At 40.1% G+C, this 24,646-nt stretch overlaps 1 protein-coding gene across 3 annotated transcripts in view; it reads right to left on the bottom strand.

The window, feature by feature from the left end:
* CRACD (capping protein inhibiting regulator of actin dynamics) overlaps positions 1-24,646 on the bottom strand; it is a 271,734-nt gene that overhangs the window by 124,860 nt on the left and 122,228 nt on the right. The window contains exons 1-2 of one of the 3 annotated variants that reach the window (XM_079920856.1): positions 15,827-15,873; positions 3,042-3,125 (exon numbers count right to left, since the gene is read on the bottom strand). In XM_079920856.1, coding sequence (XP_079776982.1) covers positions 3,042-3,108 — 67 coding nt within the window. In that variant the 5' untranslated portion in view covers positions 3,109-3,125; positions 15,827-15,873. Of the gene's footprint in view, positions 1-3,041; positions 3,126-15,826; positions 15,976-24,646 lie in introns of those variants that run through there. The other 2 variants (XM_079920857.1, XM_079920858.1) reach the window with 2 other exon arrangements.

The following is a 24,646-nucleotide window of genomic DNA, read 5'->3' as shown; positions in this document are numbered from 1 at the left end:
GAGAATGAGGGGCTTCCCTGGTGGTCCAGTGGTTAAGACTCCACGCTCCCAATGCAGGGGGCCTGGGTTCGATCCCTGGTCGAGGAACGAGATCCCCCATTCATGCCGCAACTAAAGATCCCACATGCCGCAACTAAGACCAGGCACAGCCCAATAAATAAATAAATAAATAAATAAATAAATAAATAAATAAATATTGAAAAAAAGAATGGGAACAAAAGAATATTTCCACATTATGGCAGTCTGGTCGATGGAAAGAGCCACTGTCCTCTACCTGGGAGTCTAAAAGTCAGAAACTTCAATTAACTTTCAGTGATATGAAATCCGTTCTTGGAAGTTCAGGGAGGAGAATATTTCTTTCTGGAAGGAAACTTGAGGCTTTCTTAGGGAGTGAGGCATAAATCACACCAGTATCAGTCAGACTTCGAACTAAGGGCATAAAGAAACGTTAGGTTCTCTCTAACCAAGCCTCTCCCTCATTTCCAAATTAACATACCACCAAAAAGCATGAAAAAGATTTAAACAATATTTGCCACAGAATTCCAGCACTTCTACTTTCAGTTTGGCACCCTGACAGTATTTTTGTGGGCCACACCTCATTCTAGTGGCTGTATTTTCCAGATCTTCCCAAGACAGCGTAACTTAGGAGGAGCATCTAGGACTGGAGATAACTTCCTTTAGGATTTGTCTTTCCTGCTATGCCTCATGCTGGGGGGGCTGACCTCCCTAAAAGGTCACTCATTTCTTGGAAGAGCTGAGAAGGAACCCACCAAAACACAAAGGAAAACCTGGGAGCTGATAAAATACAAGAAATCCACTCGACGAAGGAAAACGGGGGGAAGATTTTGACTGAAGCTAAGTGATCTATGGCTGCTCAGGTTTTACGAAATTTGAATCACCAATCAGCAGCACAAAAATTCGTGCCCTAAGACAGCACTTTGGTCTCATTTTAAAGTACTTTATCTTCTCTATGCCATTTTATTTTCCCCTTCAACTTTAAGAACACCAATCTTCTATTCTGCCTTTTCTTTTTTTTAAGTCAGCATGGGAAAGGGACTAATTTTCTTTTTCTATTCTGTGTACAATATAGCCATGGCTCTAAGAAAAAATCATCCCTGTGAAGTAATGCAGAGTACAGTGCCCGGCACACAGGAGGTAATAAAAAAAAAACAAAAAACGCCTGTAGGTACAGAATGAGAGCATGTTTATGTAGGTTTCATGTGTCTTCTTTGCCACAGGTACTAAGCAGCTCAGCAAATACTTTTTTTTCCTTTCCTTTTCCTGTATTAAATACTACCCCTACCCTGTGCAAGGAATAGATAGAAATATCTTACTGTATTACAGGAGTGTAGGAATGAGATCATTATAGGTTTGTTTCTTTACCAATTAAAGGCTAGAGTCAAAGACCTATGATATCACAAATTCCCTCAGGAAAAATTGCCTTCTCCCATCTTCTTATCGAGGTTCATGGTCAATGGGCTGAACCATTTCTTATATCTCAAAGAAACGATAGCTTAAAATAGATGGCAGGTGTACTGCCATTCTATGCATGGCAGCATACATACATTGTTTTCTAATCCAAAAATGGAATCTGGTTTATTTGTCGGTAAGGTAAGAGAAACTTAAGAAACCGACACTTTTATACCCCAGATAATAACACATAATTGTAGAACTATGTAGATGAATCGCACAGCAAAGTTGTGATTTCTAATGAGGTAAGATAAATAATGTTGTCAAGGCAGCCATCTGATCAAGAAAAATAAAATACCTTTCCTAAAAAAAAAATCTACCCTACACAATAAGGAAATAGGGAAGTCTAATAGACCTTGCAACCTCCCTAGAAATGTAGTAAGAGCTTCACAGCACGAGTCACAGAAAGTTACTCTCGGGACAGCCTTTCACAAATACACTGTAAAGTCATATTGGCCAGATGGGTTTATGTTGGGGGTAAAGAGGGAGAATGGGAAGTTTAGTGCAGGTATCATGCAGAATGTCTTCCAAAGCTCTCACTTACCCTAACTGAGATTTCTACTGTCTCAAAGAGAAAAGTGTATAACAGCCAAGTAATCTATTTTTAACCTACTATTTTTTTTAAAGGGAGAGAAACTGCTCTGGATAAAATAAAACAAAATAAAAACACAGAACACCCAGGAAATTAACCAGCAAGAATGAGCTAGTATACACTAGTTCCTTTTATCTCTGCCAAGGAAAGTAGGGTAAATCCAATTGTTGGCAGTTTCCATGTAATTCATTTGAAGGAATTTTGAGGAAAAAAAAAAAAAAGAAATTGAAGGGAGAGTTGAAAATCAAAATGTTCTGATTACTAGCAATAAAAATAGATGTATTTTAAGGGTTCATTCAATGCACTCTATTATAATGCTTATTTATATGGTATTATTGAAGGAAGAGGTTAACTATATGTTATCCCTATCAGTATCAACATTTTTAAAAACTAAAACATTTTGAACAAAAATTTCTCTGTGAAAGATTATACATTGAATAGAATATAAACTGTTCTTGATGTCTCAGGGCTATTACTACTAAGCTTAGATGCAATAAAATGATATCTGGAAGAGAAACTAGACAGGATGGTCTCTCCCTATCAATGGCCCATCTGCCTTCAAAGATGTTTGTGCCTCTGCTCTAAAATAAGTATTCTGCCTCCTTCTTTCACATGTTTAAATGTCACTTCTTATTTGGTTGGTGAGTCTGATTATACTTCCTTCTCCTTTCTAATTTATTGCTTCTTGTGCCTATGAGTTAGGAAGTTAGATCATCACCATGATAGAATTATACGTAAAGGGAAAATCGCCAGGTGCTGAGCGAAAGCCTAGGAAGCTCCCCCGAGAGTTTAGAGGATGAATTGGCAACTCTTTCAGCTGCCTTCGCCTTGCTTCCCTTACATCTGGGTGCTTCCCTCTGTCCCAGACAGTTGAGATGATTGCACGGGTTATTTGTGGTTACTCCGCTAAAACCAACAGGGAAAAGATGGCTTCTGTCTCTTTAATTTGCAACTCAAGAGTAGCCACGTTGTACCATACCTGAAACATCAGCACTCAGAGATTCAGCGTGGACATTTTGTATAAGTTTAATTTCCTCCATGGCCATGATTTTGTTAAATGTTACTGAAATAAAAAGTACAGCACACAATCTATGAGCACAGAGCTTCTGAAAGGGGAAAAAAAAAAAAGTGGCCCACACTTAGATTACCAATTCTGTTCTACATCTTCCGCTTCAGCGAAAGAAAACACATTACCTTTCATCATGTTGATGCATATAATGTGTAATAAAATGGAAGAGGTGGAGGAGACAAAGTGATACCTGTAATAAAACACTGAAATTATTATTGTATTTCACAATCCACAAAACTGCAAATTCACTGAATTACAGTCTCCATCAAATTGCTGACTCCTGCCCCCAGGGAGAAATGTACTGTATTCCTCATATCTGAAAAGGAAAGGTAGGATTAGTTCAGGGATGCTTTCCTTTTTAGTAGTAATAGAGCCAATGTTTATGCTGGGTAAAATGACATAATTTCCAAACTATGCATAAAAAAATATATCTTGCCAAATTTACAGCCTTCTCATAGCTCACCTCTTCTGTTTCAAAGTGCTCTTTAATACCCAAGGTTTGTATTCTGTTATTACAGTCTAATTTCTCTTAATATTTTTAGGATAAGAGAAAAGGTTTAAAAAACATCATCATCATCATGTTTTCTTTTGTTCCTGCATTATTTTCCAAGTAACTCAAAATTGTTTGCAAATATTCATCCTCACAGAGGTATTGGAGAAAAAATTATCCTAAGGCAAAAATCATTTTTGAAACATTTACACACTTATACAAGGTCAATGATTATCCTCCTGCTTTGCCAGATATAACACATTTCCATTTTAAGTTCTGTTTCTTTAGAAAAATTAAATTCCATGAGCTTTTCTAGCTTATACCCACAGGTTCCTCTGGCCATCTTTCTACTTGGTATAAGTAATCTCCAAAATTGTCTTAGTATCATAATGTCATATATATCTTTTTACCTTTATTAAACTTTTTCAAATACCAATCACTTTTTTTTTTTTTTTTTTTTTTTTTGCGGTACGCGGGCCTCTCACTGTTGTGGCCTCTCCCGTTGCGGAGCACAGGCTCCGGACGCACAGGCTCAGCGGCCGTAGCTCACAGGCCCAGCCGCTCCGCGGCATGTGGGATCTTCCCAGACCAGGGCTCGAACCCGTGTCCCCTGCACTGGCAGGCTGATTCTTAACCACTGTGCCACCAGTGAAGTCCCCACAATATTGCTTTTGAATTCAGTTTCCTGGGGCTGACTTATAAATGTCCTCTGTTCCATTGGCCTGGAATCAGATACATGTTTTCTTTTATAGCATCTATTGCCACTGTATACTGCAAATTACTGCCTGTGGATCTGTGTTTTACAATCTACCCAACCGAATGTGAAACTAGTGAAGAGTTGGGAAAATATAACAATATAGTTCACTGTATATGAAAATGTGTTTCTAATCATTTTCTGCCTACCCACACTGACTTTTACAGTGCTCCTATTGGTATATTTTTCCATTTAATCCAAGTCCTCTGCTACTTACTGAGGGCCCATGAAGCCCACACAATTGAACTACACAAATTGGGGATAGAAAAAAGAGGCATAAATCGTATTCTGTCCTCGGCAAATTTATAATCTCAACAGAGGCAGGATAGAGAATGCTCCAGTATTGGAATACAAACAAAAGAAAACTCTTCTACCTAATCTTCTAAAAGTAGCCTATGAGCATTCTTTGGTTAAGTACTTGCCAATTTGATTATCTGCAAGTGATTTTTGAGATTATGTATACAACAGTGGCATACAACAAGGAACAATATGCAATTTAGTTGAAGAATGATTCTATAACTTAGAATCAACATTGGAATCTCAATATACTTTTGTTGTTATCTATTGATAGTGCATATGTTTTTCGATGGAAAATTTTAGTATAACTGTAGTGAAATTAACATTTTGGGAGTGAAGGAAATCTCTAGACATGTCCTTTGAAAATCTCAACATACCATACTCTTTTTCTTTTCTCATACACCCCTTCTGTGTCAGTTTTTTAAAACATAATTTCCTCAAAATGAGTCAATATGCAGGAAGGGACTAACTCTGCAACCGTTTTACTTGGTGAGCAGCAAACATTATGACAATATGCCACATTACGTGTGAGGGCTGGGGACTCGAAGATTAATCAGACATTGTCCCTGCCCTGGAGGAACTCACTGTCTTACGAGACAGTGCTGTCTGTGTGGGGTGAGGGGAGGCTGACATTAATCAGTCTTACACTGCTCCCTTTTAATGACTGAGATTATAATTCTGTGTGGAATTTCAAAGACCTTTCATGCTGTAGTTTGCAAGAAAAAGTTCATATTTTTGAGACTAGGGAAAAGTATTCTCATTCTACTTATTTGCAATCAAACATCTTCCTTTGATAACTTGGTTTCCTCTGCACAGGACAATGTTTATGGATTTTTTCCCCCAAAGTCTTTTAAAACATGACACATGTTAGACTTCAGTTCATAACTCTATCCCTTGGCCAGCTTTCTTTTCATCTCTAGTTTCATTTTTCCACTTGTCCTCACGGTCAACCTCTTCCCACAAGTCTTCAAACATTCTTAACCTTCTCATACACCATGTTTCTATTTTAACACTTGCATCATGCCCTACTTAGTGACTACAGTATTGGATAGATGTTGCTGAAGTCTACAGGGCAGTGGGCAGGACATGTTTAAAAGTTAAGACTACCAGCAGAGTATAGCCTCCTGAACAAAGAGCAAACTCATTACAAATGATGTACAATAGGTTTGTATTTATCTACAGTTTAAAAGGTCTTGAAAAACTCTGAAGTGAAAAATGATGCTAGTGGGCAGTTCTATCATAAAATTTGTCTGATGTACTCTGAAAACGAGGGCTATATACCTGGGACTGCGAGAGAAGAGTGTCACCAGATTTGGGTGCAGGAAGGCCATCAGTGATCTTTATTGTTATAACTGCTGAGGTTACTATACAAAGAGTTCACAGTTTAATCCATGGTTGTGTATCGCAGATGTGAGTTTGTTTTGTACCACAACTCAGAATCCACTTTCCCTTAGAAATAATGTTATACGTGGTGGTGGGTATTCCACCCAGTTCTCTGTTGGGGAATGAAAGGCTTATTCCCCTAAGTGCTGCAGTGCTGCAGACACATGTCTCGGGGTAGGTAGAATAACGGCCCCCAGAGATGGTCACTTTCTAATCCCTGGAACCTGTGAATATGTTACCTTCCATGCAACGGAATTTTGCAGAGGTGATTAAGTTAAGGGTGTTTCAATGGGAAGATTATCCTGGATTTTCCAGGTGGGCCCAATGCAATCACGAGCACCCTTATAAGAAGGAGGCAAGAGTGTCAGGAGTCACAGAAGAGATGTGATAACAGAAGCAGAGGTCAGAGAGGGAGAGAGATTGGAACGTACTACTGAAGGCAAGCAGAATATGTCACCCTAAAACATGCCATTTTGACACACTGATTATTTAGAATTAAAGTTACTTGGGAAACAGCCAGTACAAGAAGGACACTTTGACCCTCCTGTGTCCCCCCTAAAAGTGGGAAATAAATCTCCCATGTGAAAGGTACCCTCCCTGCACCAGAGGATGGAAGGCATCCTTATCACCAGATATAGGGAATTCAGGGCCAACAAACAAGCCTTGTTACTTCTTCACTAACTTACTATTCCAAGCCCAAACCACTTTGTTTTGTCAATTCTTCACAAATTTACTGTTTCTTTGTCTAAGAGGTATAAAAGCTTCCTACTTTGGTGACTTCTTTGAGTCTCATATTTTTATGGGACTCTCATATATACAAAATTAAATTTGTTTTTCTCCTGTTCATCTGTCTTATGGCAATTTAATTATTAGACTAGCCAAAGAACCTAGAAGGGAAGAAGAGAAAAATTTTCCATCCCTATGCTACATGGCCAGCTTTGAAGATGAAGGGGCCACAAGCCAAGGAAGCCAGGAGGTCTCTAAAAGCTAGAAAAGGCAAGGAAAGGGATTCTCCCCTCCAGCATACAGAAGGAACACAGCCCTGCTGCCTCACTTTAGACTTCTGAAACTATAACTCCTCAATGCTTACAATTTGAGAAGTCTTACAATAGGAATCCTGTTTAACTTTGTTGAGAATTTCCCAAAGTATTTAACCATAGACATTTTAAGGATTATTTTTTAAACATTCTTTAAAATAACTGTTCATGGAACCTATTTTAGGAAATAATGGTTTAAGGATTTATGCTATGGATGATGGCATCTGGAAGGGATGCAGACATTCCTGGATACATTTAGTGAGACTGAAATTCCATCCACTGTCTCCATTCAGTGAATTATTACCAAGTGTCTGTTATGGCTTTACGTTGAGATATGTATTGGGATGAGGGAAGAAGGGATGAGATATAAAGACATAAAGAAAATATCACTGGGACTTCCCTGGTGGTCCAGTGGGTAAGATTCCATGCTCCCAATGCAGGGGGCCCGGGTTCGATCCCTGGTCGGGGAACTAGATCCTGCATGCATGGCACAACTAAGAAGTCCACACGCCGCAACTAAGAAGTCCACACACCACAACTAAGAAGCCCCCATGCCTCAATGAAGATCCCTTGTGCTGCAACTAAGACCCAGCACAGCCAAAATAAATAAATATTAAAAAATATATATATATATATATCACTGACTCTACAGGAAGTAACATTTAGTAGGGGGTATGAGATATTTACCAAAAAATTATAAACCAGGTAGAAAATGTTAGGTTTTGCGTGTGTATGGGTGGAGGAAGGGATGACGGTGCAGTGAGCTGCTGTGGACGTTCGGAGGACAAAATAAAGAACCACTTCTGGAAAGAGGGGGAGCTGTCAGAAAATGAAGTATGGAAGAACTGGAATATGAATTTGAAGTCCTTTAAGGACAGCTAGGCTGAAGACAGGAAGAGCAAGAGAGAAGACGGTGGGGGGGGGGCGGGCGGGGGGGGCCGGGTGAGCAACCTTAGCTGTTACAGGCACTACCCAACTCAAGAACGACATGGGGAAAGCAAGACAAGCCTAGCTAAGCCACATCCTTATCTGTGCAATAATCAGAATTATAAATCGGGGTTCTAGTTCCAAGAAATTCTTAAGTCCCACAAAACACCAACATTTATCACAAATAAATGAAAAAAAAAGTGACAGAGGTTCTTAAAAGACTTGCGTATATATAAGCAAATGCTTAATATAAAATTTAAGTCTGTCTTAAATGTTCCTTTTGGGGGTATTTTTCCGCATGGGAAGGACTTTCTGAGGCTTCTTAAAATATATACCAGTCAAGTTTAGACTAAAGGTGCTTTTTCCTTTTTCTGGTAAATCTTCCGGTAAGTATAGTTCTCCTCAGTGTTCCCTGGGCCTCTAAACTTCTAAACTTCAGTTCAGGATTACAGTCATTTATTTCAAAGAGTCTCAATGTCAATTCTGCATGCATGGAAGACTTTGCTTTAATAGTAAACGGTAGAGAAGGCGCATTTCTGTGCTGATGTTAGCTTCCTGTTTGGCGTGCATTTCAGGCTCTTTGGGTGCAGAAACTGTCTCCCCGTTGCTTGTTTGTAAGCCTCTGCTGCAGAGGAGTTGCAGCCATCCCGTCCACGTTTGCTACAATGGTGAGAGGCTCATGGAAGTGAAATCTTGGCTCCAACTCGAACTCGTTTAGGAAACGAAACTTTGAATTTTTAAAACTTATTTCAATATGGAAAAGTAAGATTAAAGCAAGTGGCGTTTTAGGGGTGAGGAAGTCAGCAGAGCTTTATTTTGGTGGGGGAAGGGCTTTAGCCCCTAGAAGAAACAAGCCTGTCACTTTCTGCAAAGATGCCTATTCTGTCCCAGGGCTATATCCAAAGCAAATCAAGCAAATCATTTACTTCCTGAAATTTCATTAAAGAAGGAAAGGGTAGGATTTAGAGGATCAGAGAGCCCCTCCCAAGAAACATATTCACACAGGTGTGACCTCTGGAGACTGTGTGCCCCCCTTGTTTATCTGGCAAACACCTTCTCATCTTTCAAGACAGCTCCAATGACACCTCTGGGAGGCCCTCTGGTTCCCTTTGGCAGTTGTTTACTCTGCCCTTTGTGCTTCCAGGCACTCTGTGCAAAAACTCTCTCAAATATCACTAATCGAATTTTATCCGGTTATCTGTTTACATATCTGAATTCAATTCAATAAAGTTCTGCTAGGGCAATGCTAGATTCAAAGGCTCAAAGGCAGGAAGAACTCTGGCCTTTAGAAGCTACTTCCTACCATAGGTGACAGACAAATATACAACTGCTTAGAGTTCTCTGCAATAGCAGAAGAACAGAAGGCAATGGAGAGAAGAGAGGAAGGAGGGGGTGACCAGGATCTCCTGGGTGGCAGGGTCTAATTTCATATCCTTAGCCCTTAGCACAAGGTCTGGTGCATAACAAGTTCCATACATGTTAATGAAGGGAGGGAGATGGGGAGAGAGGAGAGAAGGAGGGAGCAAGGGAGGGAGGGAGGGAGAGAAGGGAGGGGAATCAACAGAAATGCCCCACCGCATCCCAGTCACTGCTGTACGCTGTCAAATCCATCAGTTACTCTAAAGTGGTATTTTCAGGCTCCTGGAAGAGATATTTCAGAGCAGACAGTTGATGATTCAATTTTACCTAGCACATAAAACAGTACATGATAATCACCAACTGAGGGAGACAAGTCATAATTTGTCCCATATTTAACTGTCATCCCACAGAGCATGTTAATAACACTCCCAGGGGGTCTACGGAAAAGAAACTTGCATTCACTAAACCACTAGCACTACACCAATTATTTCTTGGATCCTGCATTATTAGATCAGCAGGCTGTTTTGCTCCCACAAAAGGATTTAGCTAGGATTTTCGTCCCCTTAGGACCTTGTTTGCCATCCAGTTCTCCATTTCTTTGCCAGCTTCATCTGTGCAACTCATCTTGGGTTACCTCTGGCAGATGGAGAGAGGAATCTAATTTCAAGCCTCTGCTGTCTGCATCCCAAAGCCCTCCCCCAACAGCCTCTATTTCATCAGGAAGAGAAGGGAGGAGGGAGGATGAGCAACCTCCCTAAGAGAGGAGAGTGTAAAGTATTTCTCAAATTTTCGTCTTCAACGGCTGGTATCATTTTACTCCCTGAGGGGAGACTATGCTTTGTTGTTTAGGCTGGCCATATAATCTCTAGTATCCCGATGCCACAATATCAATTACAGGTTCATTTGGATAATGGGATAAATTGGTGTCCAGACTGCTAGACAAGACATAAATTGGAGGTGGTGGGGCACGGTGGAGGGGAGAGGATGCTGGAGGGGATTGAGGATATAAGTGAAATAAGGTAAAGTCGAATTCTTCATACCCTTGCAAATTAAGTAGCTTAATTCTGAACTGTTACTTGTCTCATGAAGAGAAGCTCGCCAGCAACCAAAGTGAAGCAGATATTCCTGAAGAGGTTTTCTTAGGTCCTAAGTAGAGAGAGATGAATTCTCCCATAGCACCCCAGCTCTCCCAGTGTAATGCTAAGAGCAGACAGGAAAAATAAATGACTTGTAATTTAAAATACATGTTTTACCAGACACAGAAAGTCATGTATCATAAGATTCTATTTATATGAAACAGCTAGAATAGGTAAACTCATAGAAACAGAAAGCAGAGTGGTGGTTTCCAAGGGTTGAGGAGAGGGAGAAACACGGAGTAATTACTTAATGGGTGTGGCGTTTTATTTGGGGGTCACGAACACATTTGGGGACGAGACAGAGGTGTTGGTGTACAATATGGTGAATGTACTAAGCGCCACTGAATAGTTCACTTGAAAGTGGTTAATTTTACATTGTGTGCATTTCACCTGAATAAAAAATAAATATTTTATAATGAGATGTTTTCTAATTAATGGCCTAACTATTTCTCATTGCTCAACAATCTACCTGGAAACAGGGAGGATTTTAGTTCCTTCCATAGTGAAAAGAGGGATTAAATAGGTCTCTAGGTTCTAATATTTGTCACCTTTTGGTTCTTCTTACAGAAAGTCTAGTGTTTTCCCAGAATGTCTGTTGCCCAGAAGTAATTCTAACCTACTACCCCTGACTTGCTTGGCCCTGTACCATCAGCAGCAGTGACCGGTGTGGCCGGAGAATCACAAGTGGATGGGGTGCACCTGTGTTCACTAGCCCCTGCGCCCCCTGCCGGCCCGTGTGACCCAGCCGTGCTCTGGGGAATGCCCTTCTGTGGTGGTGACATCAGACAAAACTATGGGTCATTTCAATTCTGTACCAAAATACGAAGAACTGGTTCTCTCCACACACTTTTAGGATCAAAGAAAATCGATCTTAACAAAGAACAGAAACATCTTTGGAAGAAACACAGTTTTTTTTCCCCTTCTTTTTGATACTAAGAAGAACATACGCTTCCACACACAGATCCAAAGTGGTCAGCTGTTAAGCGGAAAGAAAAGCCCAAGAACTTAGGAGGAATAAAAATATTGAGAATAGAGGTAAATAGAAGGGAACTTGAAAAGAGACTGCAAGATTATGTAACAACAACAAAAAAAATGGCTAACAATCATATTTAGGAAAAGCAGGTATGGGACTGCTCAGTCTTACCCAACACCTTCCGCCTTGTGCCCTACGCCATGCAGTCAGGGCCATAGACTAACAGGCCTCCCAAACCGTCACCCAACCAATTTTCTAAACCACTCAGTTGGTCTCCCACTCTACTTCTTGATGTAGCTGTAATCTTTCTGGTTTTGCCCTAATGACATTTTTTCCAACCATGGCTTGGTCTCATCTCCTAGACTTAATGCTTAGCTTTGAGTGTTTGGTTTCATTGACCAAGGTTTAGACATTCTTCTGGGACTCCTGCCTTCAATGGCTTCATGCATTCAGCCTGGACCAGGGATGCTGAAACAGAGTCCCCCTAAAACTGAGTTCCTCTGCTGAGTTTATGACTAACCTCTCTATCCAAAACTTTACTTCCTTTCTTTTCCTGAACCTGTTCCCCTTAAGACTGAGGAGTATCAAAGAAAAGGGGAGACTGAAACCGTATACAAGCCCCCGTGTGTCTGTCCTTTGAAGTAAAAGGCTTTTGCTTTCGTCTTCCAGGCCTCCCTTGAGTCTCTAAATGCTGGCTCAAGAGTTAATGATTATGAAATGTGAAGATGCAGAAACAAAGAATAGCTGTTGGGCCAGGAAACTGGTAACAATTTAGACTATAAATCCAACATATCGCAGAATCACCAAACTCCCAGTTCCTTGAAAGATATAGATAAAGGCCTGACACACATTCCTAAGTTGTTTTTACAGGAAGCAGCCCCTACCAGATGAAAACTGTGACCACAAGCACATAGGCCCTAGACTGGTTGAAACCAGAAGGCTGATGAAGTTTGAAACTTCACCTTGATGCCAACCAATCCGAGAATTGTCCATGAGCTGATATGCACCCTGAAGACCCCTCCCTCACACTGCCTTTAAAACTCCTTCCCTGGGCTTCCCTGGTGGCGCAGTGGTTGAGAGTCCGCCTGCTGATGCAGGGGACACGGGTTCGTGTCCCGGTCAGGGAAGATTCCACATGCCGCGGAGTGGCTGGGCCCGTGAGCCATGGCCGCTGAGCCTGCGCGTCTGGAGCCTGTGCTCCGCAACGGGAGAGGCCACAACAGTGAGAGGCCCGCGTATCGCAAAAAAAAAAAAAAAACCCTTCCCTAAAAGCCATCAGGGATTTCAGGTCTTTGGAGCATGAGCTGCCTGTTCTCCTTGCCTGGTGCCCTGCAATACATGCTGTACTTTCCTTCACCACAACCAAGTGTCAGTAGTTGACTTTACTGCACGAGGGTGAGTGGACCCAGGTTTGGTTCTGTTAACGATGTCACTCCTCCCTGTGACTCACGGAAAAGTGTTCGGTTCTGTTTTGGTGAGTCCTTCCTTTTCTTGGTGTATCCCTCAAGACTAAGCCTAAAATAAGGTTCTAATATTGATTTCAGGCTCACAAATGGCTAGACAAGCTGCATATCAAGAAGAAATGTTTAAATATAATGAGAAAGCAAAATATATTAAACGCTTTCAAAATCCCCTAATTCTATTGCAATATGCCAACTGACTCAGAGAGTCTTATTTTTTCCCTATGTTGTGTGAGAAAAAAACATGTGGTCCTGTCACAAAATGTTCTACATGCCACAGAAGTTGTAGCATGATTTTTCTGGAAAAAATCCTAAAAGAGGGGAAAAGCATCTGTTTCCTATGTTTGTCATGCTATGAATGAAATGCAAAATGGGGAGTGGGCTATGCAGGGGCATCTATTTTCCCTTTGATAGCAATGCTGAGGTAGAGCATCAATTTGGGGCTATCTTATGGTTAAGCAGCATGGATGAGGACTGCAATGTCGTATGTGTGTAACTCCTGTCTTAAGCTGAGCAATTCCCTGTCACCTCCATCCTGACATCACTGCCACACCATGATAAAATCACACTGATAAAGCCCATGATAAAATCACACTGACCAGGCTCTTCCGCTTACTGACTCTGACCTTGGGCAAGTCATTTAACCTTTTGGAGCCTGTTTCTCCACTTTCAAGATGGTAATAGTAATGCCTATTATTTATTATTTAAGGTGCCGCTATGGTTGAATGTGTCCCCCCGAAAGATGCATTGAATTCCTAACCCCCCAGTACCTCAGAATGTGACCTTACTTGGAAATAGGGTGATTGCAGATGTCATAGTTAAGATGAAGTCACACTGGAGTAGGTTAGACCCTTAATCCAGTATGTCTGGCGTCCTTATAAGAGGAAGGACAGCCAAGGGAAGACACAAACCATAGGGAGAATCTCACATACGGAGACACAAACACATAGGGAGAATGACTGTGGACGGAGAGACTGGAGTGAGGCAGCTGCGGGCCAAGGAGTGGCAGTCAATGCCAGCCATCACCACAAGCTCCAAAGAGGCCAGGAAGGATGCTCCCCTACATGTCTCTGAAGGAGCACTGGCCCTACCTTGCTTTTGGACTTCTAGCCTGCAGAAATGTGAGACAATACATTTCTGTTGTTTTAAGCCACCCAGTTTGTGGTATTTTGTTACAGCAACACTAGGAAAGTAATAGGGTGGTGGAAGTGTAATTTACTTATTGTATGCGTGTATATTTTAATTGCGGGAGGAAAGACACTTAGAATAAACCAGATAGACAAGAAGAAAACAAGGTAACTTTTCTTATGTATCTAAACCAAGGAAATGACATTATTTCCTCTGCAGCTGACATTGCTACTCTCCTTCCTACCCACAGGCCTCCTGGCTGTGCCTGCGACATCTGACCATGTTCCCTTCTTAGGGGCTTTGCATCAGCTGCATCTCTGCTGGGAACACACCAGAGCTAACCCCCAAATTCCTGTCATTCTTCAGTAAGGCAGACCCTGCTACTCCATTTAACCCTGCAAACTGTCCTCCCACCCACCCAGCATATTCCCAATTCCCTTTACTAAGCTCTACTTTTTTCTTTTTTCCATATTCTTACTGACTTCTAATAGCCTAGTAATTTATTTAATTCTCTATCGCATGCATTATTTATTATCATTCTCCCTCTGTGATAGAACAAGCTCCAGGAGGGCAGGGATCGTCACCTGTTTTGTTCATTGATGAGAACAAGCATCTAGAACAATACCTAGTTCATAAGAGGTGCTCAACAAAGATTTTTAAAAATCCATTTTTTTTTTTTTTTTTTTTTTTTTGTGGTACGTGGGCCTCTCACCGTTGGTGGCCTCTGCCGTTGCGGAGCACAGGCTCCCGACGCGCAGGCTCAGCGGCCATGGCTCACGGGCCCAGCCGCTCCGCGGCACGCGGGATCCTCCCGGACCGGGGCACGAATCCACGCCCCCTGCATCGGCAGGCAGACCCTCAACCACTGCGCCACCACAGAAGCCCCCATTATTTATTTTTAATTAGCCACTTTATAATTACAGAAGCTGTACCTGTGCATCAAAAAACATTATAAAAAATTAAAAACTTCAAATTCCCTCCATCCAATAATATCTCCCCAATCACGATAAACCAAAACAGTTTTTATCTCCTTTTAAGTGATTCCCTAAGGAATCCTGTCTCTTGAGGAAAAATGTCATGATAGGAATAACACCCATCTTCCAAGGCTTGGTATGTGGATTAAACCAAACAATACTTAATACAATGCTTGTTGTAACAACTAACACAGGTAGCTGTTATTTTCTCTCCTTTGATCTTGTCCTTAACTTCCACCCGTCCCCGCCCAACTTTCAAAAAGTAGGTGACAGATATCTGCAGCAGAAAGAATGGTGTGATGTTGTTCTTACAGGGGGGCAGGTGGAGAATGCCTTCCACTCCCGGCACTCAGGACAAAGCCCCCAAATTCACGGTACCAAGTTCTAAGGTCCAAACGCACCATGAGACACAAGGCCACCAACTATTCCATAGAATTTTACAACAGCAACCAATAACAGTAATTAACAATAACAATTAACACTTTTATATTGCACTCTCCCATTTGCAAAGCATTTTCATATGAAATTTTCTTTTATAGGTGAAAGAACTGGGGCTCTGAGAATTTACATGATTTGTCCAAGTTTACACAGCTGGTAAGTAAAAAGACTGGGAATTAAATCTAGAATTAGAAGATCATCAGTGACAAGGATCTTTTAACTTGCTATTTAGTGAAATGTGTACTATCCATTTTGAGTCCCATTCACAATAAATGAAATATTATTTAGTATTTTCTTTGTAAGCTACTTCCTTCCCCATCCTCTAAACAAATGACTTACCTCTCTGAATAGCCACACGGCCTTTCCTTGTTAGAGAGCTCTCCTCCAAAATTTGCTTCTTGTAAAAAGGAGACTTCACCCTCAGTGGTACATGTGCCAGGAAATAGAGTACATTGTTGAGAAAGCCTGGGAATCACTGCTCTTGTGAACTGTTGAGAAAAAAACAAAACATCAAGAGCTTTATATCACCAGTTCTCTCCGGGGACACCTTTAAAATAAATCCCTTATCCATTCTTTGGCAGAAGTCATTACAAAAGAGGCTTTTTGTTTTTGTTGTTTTTGAGGTTTCCAATTAGGTTTAGTAATATATTTTTTAATGAATTTATTATAAACTGTTCCCACTTTTGAAGGGACTGAAAGAATCACATTCATGACTACTGAGGCTCCCATCCTTCCTATATACAGAATTCTCGCATTTATTTTTCATTGTAATTTAACTAAAATTCAAGGAGCTAGAAGACACAAAGTCAACCCAGCAGAGAAGTGAAGGCAGTAATCATTCGATTATTTCCTCCCCCAGAGGTAATAAAGCACCTTTTTATTCAAATACCAACCACTGTGTTAACTAGGTTGATGGGCTCCCCGTGGGCAGGGCACACACTATCGCTTCTAAACACATGAAATGAAAACCATGACGTAATGACTGTACATTTTAACTGGAAAGGAGGTGGGAAGTGTCCAGGAAACAATCCCAGATTCAAATATGCCCTTTGCAAAGCCCAGGGAAAGAAGACAACATTCTGGGGCAATGATGCAGGAAGAAATCACTTCAATTGTCAGGATGACAATGGCTGTTGGGCCCTTTTGAGGAGTTCACGGTGTGGGCTTAGAGAAGGATTCCCAGTCCTGGCTATGAGGGACGAGCTTGTATCAGACCAACTCCCACTGAACACAGCTAGAAAAGCTAGATAAAATTATTTTTAAAACCTATTTGAAGGTACTGGAGTGCTACCATGGCAGCCAGGACATGAGAGGACAAGATCCTGGGAGAAGGGAAATAGAAATGAGGCAAGTCATCATCCTACTTTTCCCCTCAAGAGATCTACTGATCTTTAAGAGGCACAGGGCAAAACTGCTGAGGAGCCAAGCTGAAAGCTGCTGCTCAGAGGCCTGCTTTTGCCAGGTTCACAAGGCTGAGGAGACTCCAAAGAGAAGGGAAGTCCAGAGAAGCAAGCTCAACATTCCGCCCCTCTAAGCGTTCGCTCATGGATAAATGACGTAACCCAAGCAGAAGACGGCAGCTAAGTGGCTGAGGAGTTAAACAGAGCAGTTGCCAGTTTCATGATGCTGGAGGAATGAAAATTAGACTTCAGGGCCCACCAGGCCCAGGTAAATAACCCATGCTTTCAGTTAGGACCCCTTAAAGGGCTACACCCTAGGATGAAGGCCTTAAAAATACTGGAACTGAGCCTCAAATCAGGTCAGTCCCTCATTAAAGAGGTCTGCCTTGCTCTAACTGCCTATCAGAAGCAAAAGCCAGCCTCTGGAGAAAGACACCATCATCCACAGTCTCTATGATTCGTTATACATAATGTCCTGCGTTCAATCAACAATTACTAGGCATACCAGGACACAGGCTTAAGAGAAAAAGAGACAATGAAAACAGACCCAGAGGTGACCCAGATAAAGTCATGGCACATGGTCTTTAAAATACCTATGATTAATATATTTAAAATTGTAAAGATTATAAAATATTTTAACACATATCTCTCAGTAACTCACAAAACAAGCAAAAAAAAAAAAAGTAAGGACACAAAAGATTGGAACAACACAATTTACAAACTCAACCTTAGTAAATTTATTTAGAATACTGCACTCATCAACTGATTACGTAGTGTTTAAGGTACACACATGGACATTTATGGAAATTAACCACATGGATCATAAAAGTTTCAAGAAATTTCAACAAATGGAAACCAGAGTACTTTTTTGAACCTATTATTTAGAAGTAATACAGATTCACAGGAAATTGCAAAAACAGTATCATTTTTTAAATTGAAGTGAAACTTACATACAGTAAAATAGACTGGCTTTAAGTGTACAATTTTATACATTTTGATAAAGAAATCCAACTGTGTAATCGCCAACAAAATACAAATATGGAACATTTCCATCACTCCAGAAAGTTCCCTCAGGTGCCTTTTAGTCGATCCCCACATCCCAGAGGCAAGCACTGTTCTCATTACTATTACCACAGATTAATTCTGCCTGTTCTTGAACTTCATAAAAAATGGGCTATAGGATGTACTCTTTTGTGTCTGGCTTTATTTACTCGGCATAATGTCTCTGAGATTCACCTACACTGCTGGGTGTCTCAAGAGTTCACTCTTCGTTATTGCTAAGCAATACATAGTCCATCGTATGAAAATACCACAACTTTTTAATATATTCTCTTATAGATGGATGTTTGGTTGTTTCCATTTTAGGGTTATTACGAGTAAAGCTGTTATAAATATTTTTATACAAGTCTTTCTGTGAATATATATTTTCATTCCTCTTGGATAAATACCTAGGAGTAGAACTGCTAGATTACAGAGTTGGTGAATATTTAACCTTACAAGAAACTGCCATTTTCCCAAAATAGCTGTATCATTTTATACTCCCATCAGTAACACGTGAGAGTTCCAGCTTACACAGCCTCATCAACATTTGGTATTGGCAGACTTTTAGTTTGTGCCATTCCAGTGCGAGGTTTTGATGTGCATATCTTCTTTGTGCAGTGTCTGTTCAAGTCTTTAGTCCATTTTTTTCAAATTGTGGTTTTTTTTAAATTACTGATTTATAGGAGTTCCTTTGATATTCTGATGCCAGTCTGCATCAGGTATATGTATTACTTATATTTTCTCCCAGCCTGCGGTTTGCCTTTTCAATTTCTAACAGTCTTTTGATGAGCAGAAGCTTTTAATGCTGATGAATCTTGACTTATCATTTTTTTCTTTACATTTAGTGCTTCTGACATCCTTTAAGAAATCTCTGCCTACCTCAAAGCCTAAAAGATATTCACCTACTTTTTTTTCAAGAAGTTTTACAGTGTTAGCTTTATGTTTATGCCTACGATATATCTCAAATTAATTTTTGTTTGTGGTGTAAGGAAGGGGTAAGAGGTTCATCCCCCCCTCACTTGTTCCCCTTCATCAAAGTTTTGACATATATTACAGTACGTTTTCAATTAAGCTAGAAATCAACACAAAAACGTTAACCAGAGAAATCTCAAATGTTTGAAAATTAAGCAGTACACATCTAAATAGCATGGGTCAAAGAAGAAATCACAAGCGTAATTAGAAAAAAATTTGACTTAAGTAATAATAAAATGATGACAAATAAAAAGCAGTGAAATGCAGCTAAGCTATATTTTAAAAGGTCAGAAACCAATAATTTATATATCCATACCGAGGAATTAGAAAAAGAACATAGAAATAAATCTGAAGAAAGAGGAAATAACAATAAGAGCAGAAATAAATGAACGAGATAGAAAACAATCATAAGTAGAGAAAAATCAACAAAGGCAAAAAGTTGGTTCTTTGAAAAAGATAAACACTGATTAACCCTTTAGCCAGTCTTAGAAAAGCAGAGCCAAAGCTTCTCACCCCAACTCTTATGACCCAAGAATCTTCTCCCTACAACACTGATTTCAGACAGAACAAGTCTCCTCATCTCCCCTATTGTTGGTCTCAAAGACACAAGGTCTATTTTACTTGTAAGAGTTTTGCTTTTATTCTTTACAGAGAAACAAATAGAGGAAAACAAAAATAAACACAAGGACGTCACAAAGCTTCCAGAATTTCGAACGTGAGCTCTTGGTCAACAACGTTATGAGGTGAAAACAACGTTGACCTGATGTTTCATGAGACATCAGCCCCCAAGATGTGAAGCTGTCAATACGAGTATTTGAAATATTGATTTACATCCACTATCATTAGGAATGAACTTTATTCTAAGTGCCTTAAAAGGACAACTAACAATACTGTACAGCCAGTGTGATCAGCAAGACATTTTACAATTAAGTCTACAAAATGTGAACACAAATCTATTTTTCACTGATGTGAAGTCACTATGATACTCAATACAACACTCAGTAATAATTATTTTTAAACAAAAGACAACAAGCCACACATCATCTGTGAAATATGTGTTCTCCCTGCCTCTGTAAAAAATGATTTAAATAATACACAAAAATCAACCAATGGTATTAATAATTTACTGATAATTAAATAATGCACAGATGAAAATTGGCAATCAAATTCACTCCTTAGTCAATAGATGAAGAAAATGTTGGTAGAGATCTGAGGAAATAAATATTTAAAAATTATTTGACATGCAAAATTTATCATACTATTGGGTGAAATACAGATGTTTCTGTCTCAATAATGAAATTCATAAAGAACTATTTTTTTAGTAAGCCACTAAAGGAAGAAGTACAGCAGAAGAAATATACGTTCTAATAATAAATGACTTCTTTAATAAAAACAACTGTTTTATGGAGAGCCTGTGACATCGATGGAGTGAAGAAAGGAGTCCAGGAAAAGATAATACCAGCTGTGAAAGGCATTTGTTGCATCATTCAGAGGCAAACTATTACATAAAGGAGGTTGACTCCGGAAAGGCACCAAGTTTGACAGAATGTCAATGGCACTTAGTAGAATCACTGTAAAACCTTGGCATAACGTGGGATTGAGCATGAAAATATTTTATACTACACAGTGGTTCCTTGGTTATATCACACCACTGCACCAAGAAGACTTGTCAACTTTTAAGTTGACTCACATTTGCTCTTTTCAAGTAGACGTGTTCTAAAATATCCTGACTGCCTCAGTGAAGGCAACTGTCAGCTCTATGCTTCAGAAGAGATGTTTTTTGGTGGGAAAAACAAAACAAAACAAAACCATGTATATTCTTTTTTTCCCCTCCAGATTTTCTAAATGGCGTTCAGGCTGATAAGTTAGTTGTCATTTACTTTTCTGATAAAGTTGATGCTTTGATAATGAGTGATAAATAACCACTTTTCAAGGAAACTGACTCTAAAAAGAATACTTTGAAAATGGGTGTTTGGAGAGTTTTCCATCAGGTGATTTTGTTGTTGCTGAAAACGATGGAAGTCATCACCTTCAGGAATCATCCTTAAATGATGATTCACACTCTCTTTCTCACACTTCCCACGACGAATTGTCCCGAGCCTAATTTTCTTGTCCGACAACTAACTGATATACCTTTAAAATACATCAAGACCACAACCACTTCTCATCAGCTACGAGGCTCCCAGGCTAGTCCCAGCTACCATCATCTCCCTCCCAGATTACAGCAGCAGCTTCCTCGTTGATCTGCCTGCATATACTCCCCCAACTCCTTCACTGCACCATTGCCCCCAGCAGCCAGAGTCATTCTATTAACAATCATCTGCTCAAAACCATCTAATGGTTTCTCATATGTCTCAGAGTAAAAGTCAAATTCCCTACAATGGCCTACAAGCTCCTATGTGATTGGTCCATTATACTATTACCTCACTGACAGCATCTCTTCTTCCCCTCTTCTTTACTTACTCCACTCCAGCCCCAACGGTACTATGACTCAAAGAAGCCAGGCACATGCTGCCTCAGGGCCTTTGCACTGGCCGCTCCCTTTGCCTGTAATATTTCCCCAGATACCTTCCTGCACCTCCTGCAGATTTTTACTGAGATATCACTTTCCCATGAGGCCTTCCCTGGCCCCCATCTAAAACAGCAACTACTCCCAACACTTCCCATCCCCCTTAATTGCTTTATTTTTCTCTGTAATGTTTATCACCATCTAACATATTTTGACTACACTTGTTTATCTGTTATTGTCCATCTCCCTCTCCCACTGAATGAGGGCAGGAATTTTGTCTGTTGTATGTTCACTGTTCTAGCGCCAAAGTCTAGGACAATGGCTAGCAATAATACTTGAATATGTGAATACTTGATGCTCAAAGAACAAGTAGCTTGTAAAGACCTTCATATGTACACACTTTTAAAAACTTGGAAACAGAATTTTCTAAATATTCCAAATGAATTTTAATGAGTTTTAACTCTTTGTTAGAAATATAAAAATGTAATACCTTAATAATAATTTGTAAGAATAATTGTATGGCATGGGAAAATAACAATTATTAGCTGAATTGAAACAAAAATCTTGGCATAGTTGTTGAATGTGATTGAAAAAAATATATTTTGATTCACTAAGTGCAGCCAATGATGTCATTCTTCTATTTGGATCAATACCTCTTTATGAATTATCTCTTTTGGCTGTTAAAACTCAATTATCAAAATAAAATGAACTCATAATCACACCATCAAATGTATCACACAGCGTTAAACCAAAACAAAACAAAAAAATGATATATATTCAGTTACTGTGCTCTCATAAAGCAAAGGGAATTTTTTTGAAATGTTAATCAATAAAATAAAATTTAAAAATTTTATCTTTATCTCACTCTTTAAAAATTTCAATTTCATGAATGTTTTATGATATTCAATATATTCAACACTTATAAACAAACATTTTTTTTTTGTTTGAAGGAAGCGAATCTTCATTTATAGCTTGGAAACTGCTGTGCTAGAGAGTTGGGAAAGAGGGAAGAGGCACCTCTTGCCCTAGCTGAGAGAAACAGAAAAATCATCAAATAATTACCACCATGTTGCAAGTATCATGATAAAAGGTCCTTTATGACTTGGCCTCTGCCCTCCTCTATAGCTTTGTCCCTCACTACTCCCTAAATGACTCCAACTCTATAAAGCTTATGCTCCAGCAACACCTAATTTCTGGTAATTTCTCATGCACAACTCTTGATTCTGGACCTCTTTGCATGGATCTAGGGTTGCCAGGAAAATACAGGATGCCCCATTAAATTTGAACTTCAGATAAACAATAAATAATTTTTGGTGTAGGTATATCTGATGCAATATTGGCGTCTCCTGCATTTTATCTGGCAGTTCTATGCCATGGAAACCCACAATTACGGCCCCTAACTCAGGCTGAATTGGAAATGCTTCCTCAAAAAGGTAATGACTTGAGATGACACTTGTCTTCCGTTTCCTTTTCTTAGGGTGTACAAACCCTTAAAAGGATAAAGCATTGATGGCAATTCAATAATCTTGGAGGATATCTTTGGCTACTTTATAAGATTTCAGAATACAAGTGGAGTGAGGAATCTTAACATAATACAGTATCATATTGTATCTGTCAGGATTCATTTATTACATGTAACAGAAACTGACTTAGGCAAGCTTGAGCGAAAAATTATAGTTATTATAAATATAATCTATTATAATTATACTTACATATTTACACAGAACTTTTGGGATAAGTGTACAGATTGGCTGCGGAAAAAAGTTTAAAACTTGGACCTACAGACCATTGCTTGTATCTGCTTCTCTCCTTGTATCTACTATTTGTTTTTCTCTCTACAGGTCATTTTTGGTACTCTATAAGGCAGGCAGAAGACGGGTCATGTCACCTTTTTTAGATCTCTTCTTTTTAACAGTACAGCACCGATTAAGGTTAAAATCTCTTAATTCCAATTCAAATTGGACTCTGATTGGGCCCAACTGGGGTCAGTATAATTTACTATAACCTGAGAGTCAGAGTTAAACACTGTGTAAAAATGGGTGCCAGGGAGTCATCCCTGGAGAATGGAGGCCAGGGAGTGGTAATTCCCAAAGAAAAAGGAGTTGAAGGCATGGACATTTGGGCGGAACTACAAAAGGGCACCTAGCACATACATCCAAGTGTGGGCTACACACAACACTCACGTCCACCACCATCACCCTCCCCATCATCACCTACTGCCATCTACAACTACCACCTCTACCACCGCCTTCACATGGTGCACATCCTCCTGTCAATCTCCACTCTTTTTATCAAGCAGGTAATCCTTTCCTGGCTTTAAGGAAGAGGTAAGGCAACTAAAGACTGGGGTCTTTGTTACTGTCTATGCCTCCCAGCAAGAGTTTGGCTCCACCAAACCAGCTTCATGGAAGCCCCTGTACTGTGTAGGCAGCAATTTAGAACTCATCTTTTGTCCCACGCTGAACACTTAGGTTTGAACCCCCTCCCCATCTCTATTCATTTCCTTTGTCACATCCTCAGGAGGAACTTTGCAGAACCCTTGAAATGTTAACAGTTTGTTTGCAATTCAAGAATGACTACATCTGGGTGTTTCCAGACACAAAAACAAAATCAGGAATAATGAGGCCATATATAGTTGGTACCATACCCTAGGGCCTGGCTGTGATCCTTCAGTGGACCCAGAGTACGTATCCCCAGGTAAACTCCTTTGAATAAACTGAAATGTGGACATTTGCCATTTGCCATGGCCATGTGTAGGATGTTTCACAGCCCCTGCTGGCTGTGCGGTCCGCCCCCAGAAAACAAGTGCTAAGAATCAGTTCCCTGTATTTCAAGCTCTCGGTCCAGCAGTCAGGAAGCCTGGGTGTCAGGACCACATCTCCAGGATTCATTTACTTCTGCAAGTCATGATGCCTGTGACCTGCCACTTGAGAACAGATTGTAACAGAGAAACTGCAGCTGAATTTCTTGGAAGGTTTCTGCCTAGACTGGTAACCGTGATGCTGGGTCTGGCCAGGTAGAATTAGGTTTCTGTCTGAGCGGCTTCAGCTTTGCAGGCAGACACAACTTCGAGCCGCGTATGCTCAGCCCATTCTCAATACCAATTGGCAAGAAAAGCGGTGACACCAGTTTTGGTGACTCTTAGCGGACAGCAGGACCTGAGTAGTGATACTATCCTCCTTTTCCTCCTGTAAGGCCCCCAACCTGACAGCAGGGTGCAGTAGAAATGATCTGGAC

This window comes from Stenella coeruleoalba (assembly GCF_951394435.1).
Source record: "Stenella coeruleoalba genome assembly, chromosome: 4".
Classification (NCBI taxonomy): Eukaryota; Metazoa; Chordata; class Mammalia; order Artiodactyla; family Delphinidae; genus Stenella; species Stenella coeruleoalba.
The sequence above is the reverse complement of the archived record's forward strand: the minus strand, read 5'-3'. Positions and strand labels throughout refer to the sequence as shown.